The sequence below is a fragment of the Macrobrachium nipponense genome, chromosome 5, assembly GCF_015104395.2.
Source record: "Macrobrachium nipponense isolate FS-2020 chromosome 5, ASM1510439v2, whole genome shotgun sequence".
NCBI classification, from domain to species: domain Eukaryota; kingdom Metazoa; phylum Arthropoda; class Malacostraca; order Decapoda; family Palaemonidae; genus Macrobrachium; species Macrobrachium nipponense.
This window is the reverse complement of record NC_061107.1, coordinates 133,708,595-133,715,820: the sequence shown is the minus strand read 5'-3', so window position 1 is coordinate 133,715,820 and position 7,226 is coordinate 133,708,595. Positions and strand designations below refer to the sequence as shown.

General features: G+C 38.9%; 1 protein-coding gene across 1 annotated transcript in view; it reads right to left on the bottom strand.

Annotated features, from left to right (window-relative positions):
* The window catches only part of LOC135215943 (tetranectin-like), a 13,404-nt gene continuing 6,178 nt past the window's right edge, over window positions 1–7,226 (bottom strand). The window contains exon 4 of the mRNA XM_064250898.1: window positions 1–233. Within this exon, the coding sequence (XP_064106968.1) occupies window positions 1–233 (233 nt within the window). The remainder of the gene's footprint in view (window positions 234–7,226) is intronic.

Sequence of the window (7,226 nt, the reverse complement as noted above, 5' to 3'; positions counted from 1 at the left end):
CTAAAGTTTTCTGAGACAAATAACGTTATAGGAGTTGCTGCAGGGTATGTCGAACCACCTTTGATTATAAATGACGTGCAGAATGGCGCAGTTATGCGTCTCTCCGTTGTCAGGCTGGTTTGGACCCCAAAATGGAGTACCCATTGGTACTGGCCTGTTGTCGACAAACTTCCACGTTCCTTCCTCCTCCTCGTCGCTGGCACCAAGCCAGTAATGTTTATCAGCCATCCCCGCTGAATGAGAAGACAGAAAGAGAATCAAAACAGAATAATGAACCAAAATAGTGTTTGTAAAATATGTATTGTCAATAAAATCGGTTTTAATGATGCTATATTCTGATCCTTTGTGAGACAATGAAGAAAAGCATAATTCCATAGTTGTATTTAAAATATATGTATAACCCTCCATTCTTTTGATTGTTCTTTGTCTCTATTTCTTTAGTCATACCCTGAAAGGAAATAGCAAGGGATCATTCTGTTATTTTTCTTGACTCAAGGGGATTAAACATATTGGATGTATCTATAAAGTAAATGTTCCTGAATGCGCAGGTGCTATCTTTTGAATATCTCCAAATTCCCACATTAATGACAATATTTATTTTACCAACACATTCATAACCCATTATAAATATGAAATGTTTTTTCTACCATTTCTAGAGAAGTTTTCTGAAATCTCGGTGTTCTCAGAATTATATAAAAGAATTCTCAGTCCGAGCTATTTCCTACATAAATGTGATCTTTTGCATTATAATTTAGGAAATGTGGAGTCCTTAAATTAATATTCTTCATGGTTTCTTTTTGGCTTGCGTGATACAGTCCCAGAACTTCTATTCAACAGTTTTCTTTGGCCATTCACATAAGATATTTCTAGATCTTTAGCATTCATAATTCACATACAGACACACACATACAACATATATCATATATATATATATATATATATATATATATATATATATATATATATATATATATATATATATATATATATATATATATATATATATATATTTCAGCGGCGGAAACCTCTTCCACGCAAACTCACCCTCCAAGATCAGGGATATTTTATCATCTCGGAAATAATGTTCATTATTTAATCTCAATGAACATTATTTAATCTCAACTGTAAAGATAAACAGTGGGTAAAATTCGTACCTATTTTGACTTTTCTAACCACTATCCCTTCTGGGTAATGTCTTAATCTGTTCCCCCTTAGGGCAGGCAGAACCGGCAGTGGATGAAGACCAAAAGAGAAAGCAATTCTCTCTCTCAATGGCTGACACATGTGACTGGTGCCATCTTGAACACACAGACAAGGTGACATCACGTCCATGTGCACGATCTCATAGAAAATGCGGCCCAGCCGCCATATAGTGCCATCCACAAGGAGCAAAATTGTTATCTCGACGTTATAATAGGGCGTCAAACGGATGACCCATCATCAAAAGATGTCGGTAACCTATCCAGGACACTTGAGTCCTTTACTCTCCTGAGCTGTCCATTGCTGTCCACCATGTGGCTGTCCAGAGCCTCAGTTACTTTTGTGGTGAATCCCTTTAACACTACCCTCCATCGCTGGCACACCCAAAGATGAAGACTCCATCTCCCAATGAAGGTAATTTACCCAGGTCAAGGTTTTTCTATCAGCCACGTCCCCGTTATTCTTTTACGTCCTTACTGTCCTTTTCACAATGCGATTCACAGCAGTGAGACCTATATCTTGTATATTTAAAAGTAAGTGTAAGGTAAGTGCCTTATTCAGTGTTGATGGAATTAAGCTGCATGGTACTTTCTGTGCAATTCCTTGCAATAAAGTAATAGTGTATGTTCTCGATTACAGATAGGTATTAGCCTGCTGTGGATCTGTTTATTATCTTGCGTGCACAGTGACATAACCACTGTTCCTCTCCCCTATGGTGCTCTTTGAATCAGTTCCACTTTGAGATTCTTTAGAGCAATTATCCAGTAGTTTGTAAATCCTGTTATATGTCAGGGCTCTGTTTACCTGTCTTTATTTACACTTTTATTCTTCTAACATGTGAGTTTTATAATTTATATATAATCAATTAATTGTCACCTAAGTGTTTACCTAATAACCCCTTTGAAGAAGGCCCTCAGCCAAAATTTTTGCATATGATTTACCTGAACATTTATTAAAGTCAGATTTCACCATTTCCAAGGTAAGTATCTTCTTGCAGTTTGCACCCTTGTAAGACTCCTGCAACTGCAATTATTAGCTGAATAGCTTCTCTAAAAGCTGGTTGTAAGAAGAGAAACAAACCTCCTAGCGTAAATTCCCCTTTTTATAAGAGAACAAGTGATCTAGTTCCACATTGAGAGCAAAGTGTTGTTATTTTTCTTTATGTTCAGTGTGACCAAAATTTTCTTAGACCATGTGCATGCAACTCAGTTAAAGTGAAGAGAAAGTATTAATCATTCCCATGAGCTTTTAATGCTAATGCATGATAGTCTGCACGTCTTAACATATAGCATAGCTAGGAAAGTAAAGTGAATATCGTAATGATCAAAAGGAAATAGTGCGTGTATTTCTTTCTCGTGTGATTTTAATAGACACTACAGCCCCAACGGCCTTTGTCCAGCAATTTTTCATATCACTGGATTTTACTCTCTCTCTCTCTCTCTCTCTCTCTCTCTCTCTCTCTCTCTCTCTCTCTCTCTCTCTCTCTCTCCGCTTTGTGTTAAAAGATTCGTTTGAGAGAACTTTTTATCTTTTTGTTTCCATTTTAAAGCGCAAATATAGCAGCATTATAGAATAGTATTGTGTTCCAGGCCACGTGAGCCCCAAAATTATAGTTTTTAAACCTATTAAGTGTCTGATAGAATTTTAATAACTTGCAGCATGTGCAAAATCCTCTATTCCTCCTATCAGTCACTATGACTGTGAGAAACATGTCTTTCATTCTAAGAGCAATGACATTTTAAGACAAAAGGAAATTTCCCAAACGCATCCAGTCATTCTGTTAATCTCTACATAAAGTTCCGGTCACACCAGTTGTTCATTAGGAAGACACAGATAACCTTGAACGTCTCACCCAAGGAGCCTTACCAGCCATCTTATGCTTCCAAACTTTGTTAAATTTAAGCCCATGATTCGGTAGAGTAAACACACGTACAAGATTTGATCATGTGCAAAAACAGGTCTCATAGATAATGTAATTCCTTCCTTTAAGCGCTTGAAAGTTTCTAGGCAGCCTAGCCTTGCTCCGTGCATGGCAATTTAAGTAGTTTTATTTTCCTATGATGAAGATAAATTCTTAACCATTATACACGGTGATCATATTAGCCTTATGTAAGCTTTACCATTTTCTTTTGTTTAAACCAGCTCTCCCCAGCATTACTCAGTAAATCAAATTTTTACTAGAAGCCTAAGAAAACTCATTTGTCACAAACATCCTAAAGTCTTTACGCAACTTCCTGAAAAATAGTTCATTTCGAATATCCAAAAGTCCTTACAAAGCTCCCTAAAATCGTTCATTCAAACATCTCAAAGTCCTAATGAGGCTACCTAAAGTTGTTCATTCGAACATCCTAAAGTCTTTACGAGACTCCCTAAAATTGTTCATTGAACATCCTAGTCCTTACGAGACTTCCTAAAATCGTTCATTCAAACATCCCAGAGTCCTTCCAAGACACCCCAGGTAAGTTTATCACGAACAATCCTGAGTTTTTCGAGTTACCTTGAATAAGTTCATCACACACTGAATAAGTTCAGCACAAACAAACCTTGAGTCTTTTGAGCCCCCCTAACTAAGTTTAGCACGAAAAAACCTTGAGTCTTTCAAGCCACCCTAACTAAGTTTAGCACGAACAGACCTTGAGTCTTTCAGGACACCTTGAATAAGTTCTTCACGAACAACCTTGAGACTTTTGGGACACCTTGAATAAGTCCAACAAGAACAAACCTTAAGTCTTTTAGGGCACCCTGAATAAGTTCAATATGAACAAACCTTGAGTCTTTCAAGACACCCTGAAAAAGTTCAACACAAATAAAACTTGAGTCTTTCAGGACACCTTGAATAAGTTCATCATGAACAACCTTTAGTCTTTCGGGACACCTTGAATAAGTTCATCACGAACAACCCTTAGTCTTTCGAGACACCCTAAAAACTTCTGCACAACAACCTTGAGTCTTTCGATAAACTGTCAATAAGGTCAATATGAATATGAACACCCTTGAGTTTCCAGACACCATAAGTAAGTTCTACATGAACCACCATGAGTCTTTCAAGAAACCTTAATTAATTTTGATGTGAACACCCTTGAGTCTTTCAAGTCTCACTAAGTTTGTTCAAAGCAAACAAAAGCTTGAAATTGAGTTCTTCAGAGCCACCTCAATTGATATTTTAGCACAACCCAGAGTCCTACGAGACTCCCTGAATAGTTCCTACGAGCAAGTCCAAAGAAACATCCTGCATTGTCCATTAAGGACATACCTACGCTCCTCAGAACCAAAATCTGATTGAGTGCCAAAGGAACACTTACTTACCAGTGGCACCACCACTGACCCCTACTCTAATTCCTAAGTCCTTATTGACATATCAATGGGATGCGCCCACCTAAACATCTCATCAAGATGTCTGAAGCAACAAGATCCTCACTAAACAATGACCACAAGTTTTACATGGAAATTAGTAGGAAAATTGAATTGACAGGGCCAGCTCCTTGAGGTAGCTATCCTGCACGTCAAGTCACAGCATTCAATGCCTCTGGTGTGCAAATCTCCCTCATATGAGAAGACAAAGTCCCCCATGTGGCTAAAATTGATCGACATAACCTTGTCAGAATCAAATGTATCAGCCATATATAAAAGAGTGACAAGACATATTCCAGTTGAGAGTCACAAGATACATTATGGAGGTTATGATATTCTACTGGGAAAAGATTGAGAATCCCCTCCTAATTTTTCTTAACTAAGCATTCTAACCCCACAACAACTTCATCAGATGTATAGAGTCTGAAGCACCCTACATACAACTCACTGCCGGTACCACTTGCATGCCCTTAGCAGTGCCAGCCTCCACCAATCCAAAACATGGAGCACTTGGTCAATCTAAGTCCTGTGTCTGGTCCTGCCTCAGTGCATGCCTCAGGTCTCCCCCCTCCAGGCGTACTGGATCAATCTAAGTCCTGTGTTTGGCCCCGCCCCAGTGCATGCCTCAGGTCTTCCTCCAGTAGGTCCCTAGTCCACATCACCTCCCGCCTCCTGGTTTGGCACCGCTACTAGTGCCGGTAAGAGAGAACACCCAAGTTTCACTAGGAACACATCCAGATTCTCATGACCACAGTGAAAGCTCACCCACAGGCATGGTCTTGCAACCTGTGCCTGAGTCGGTCACCATAACTTGTGAGTCACTCATGCCCACAGTGACCTCTTCCTCTTCTTCCTAGTCCTCAGCAGACAAACCCTTGAGTAAGAATTCTGCCACATCACAACTGACCAATGAGCTCAAGAAACTTCGATGACTGGTCTTAGAGCTTGTAAGGAATAACACTGTTCCAGTTGTCGTAGGAGCAGTTGGCATTCCTATATCTTCCGTCGGCTTGCGATGTTAACTTACCGACTTCAGAGAGGTCCAAGGAAGGTCAACAGCATTGAAGCTCTTGGTGGACTAAGATAGTTGATGAGCTCTCCTTTGCAATAGTGCCCTTTGTCACAGTGCCTCATGTCTATCCTAAGGAGAACTTTGGCACCTCTATCCAGACTTGAAAGATGACAGGTATCTTCCTCTATTACTTCCTCTTATCACTTTTGTAACTGATTCTTCTTGTTCTAAGTTCCTATACTCTTTTAGTTTATTCTTCACCTTATTGTATGCTTTATTAAGGTGTTTTTCCTTTGATTCACACTCGGCCTCAGCAGAGTGCCAATTTCCAAATATTATGGTCATATGAATCTTTTGTTTCTTCCCTGTTATGCCACAAGACGTATGGTAAATCTTAAATTGTATGCCCTCAGAGCCACTATGCTCTTGCCATACGAGTGCCTTTACTACATCCACTGGCCTCCACTAACGCACTTTGATGCCCTTAGGAATAAAGTACGAATATAGACAGGCTACTGAATAAAATCCTTTGCATACTGACTGTAAATTTTTCTTTATGGACATTAAGTGCTCTTACATCTGTATTGAATTCTCATTTTTATTTCCATGTAATTGAATAATTCCGATTTCCTGACTTTATCATCTTTCCTTGTAATTGTTAGCACCTGACTCACGATTAATGTAATTTTACATGTCATTAATTATAATGTACTTATGGCATTGTCACTTGGCACATATGATTTTAGCACTTCGACAAGGCACAATGCTGTCATTCCAACTCTACCTTACAAAGTTATTTTCTAGTGCCATGTGCATGAGGTATTTTAGGATTTAATCATATTAACCTATTAACCTTGTTCTCATGCTGTTACATATTAGGTAACTAATTTTTTTTCCTTTAAAAATTTATTTCTTTTTTAACTTCTTTGACTGCTGCTCTAACGTTACTTAAACTTATCGTTAAATGTAATTTCCTTGCAGAATAGTTACATCTGTGTTAAAGTAAATGTCATCATGTATTTTATATGAATATTCCGAAGAATCATTGAATGTTAGAGAATAGTATAACCCGAAAGGAGTTGAAGAGATAGTAACTTGCTCAGTTGAGGTCACGTAATTTTATCCATTCCAACCCAATCAAAGGTGTGAAAGTCAACTTGGTTGGGAGGTGCAACGAGGGAAACCTCTTCCACACAAACTCACCATCCAAGATCAAAAGTAATATACAATACAAGGATATTTTATGATCTCAGAAATAATGTTCATTGTTTAAACTCAATGCTACAGATAAACTATGGGTAAAATTAGCCCCTGTTTTGACTTATCTCACCAATATCACTTCTGGGTAACCTGTTAATCTGTTCCCTTGTCCAAGTGACTGCGCAAGACCTGGATTTCAAGTGACATCCTTCAGAGATGCTAATCCCGCCCATGGTAGGCAAAGCCACCTGAAGAGGAAGGCCAGAAGAGAAAGCGATTCCGCGCTTAGTAGCTGACCTATGTGACCATCGCCATCTTGAACACCTGGACTAGATGACATCGTCCCCATATGCATGGCCCCATAGAAAACGTGGCCCCGCTGCCATACAATGATGAGCAAAATCGTAATCACTGGAGTTATACAAGGACATCACATGGACAACCCATCCTCAGAAGACATTGG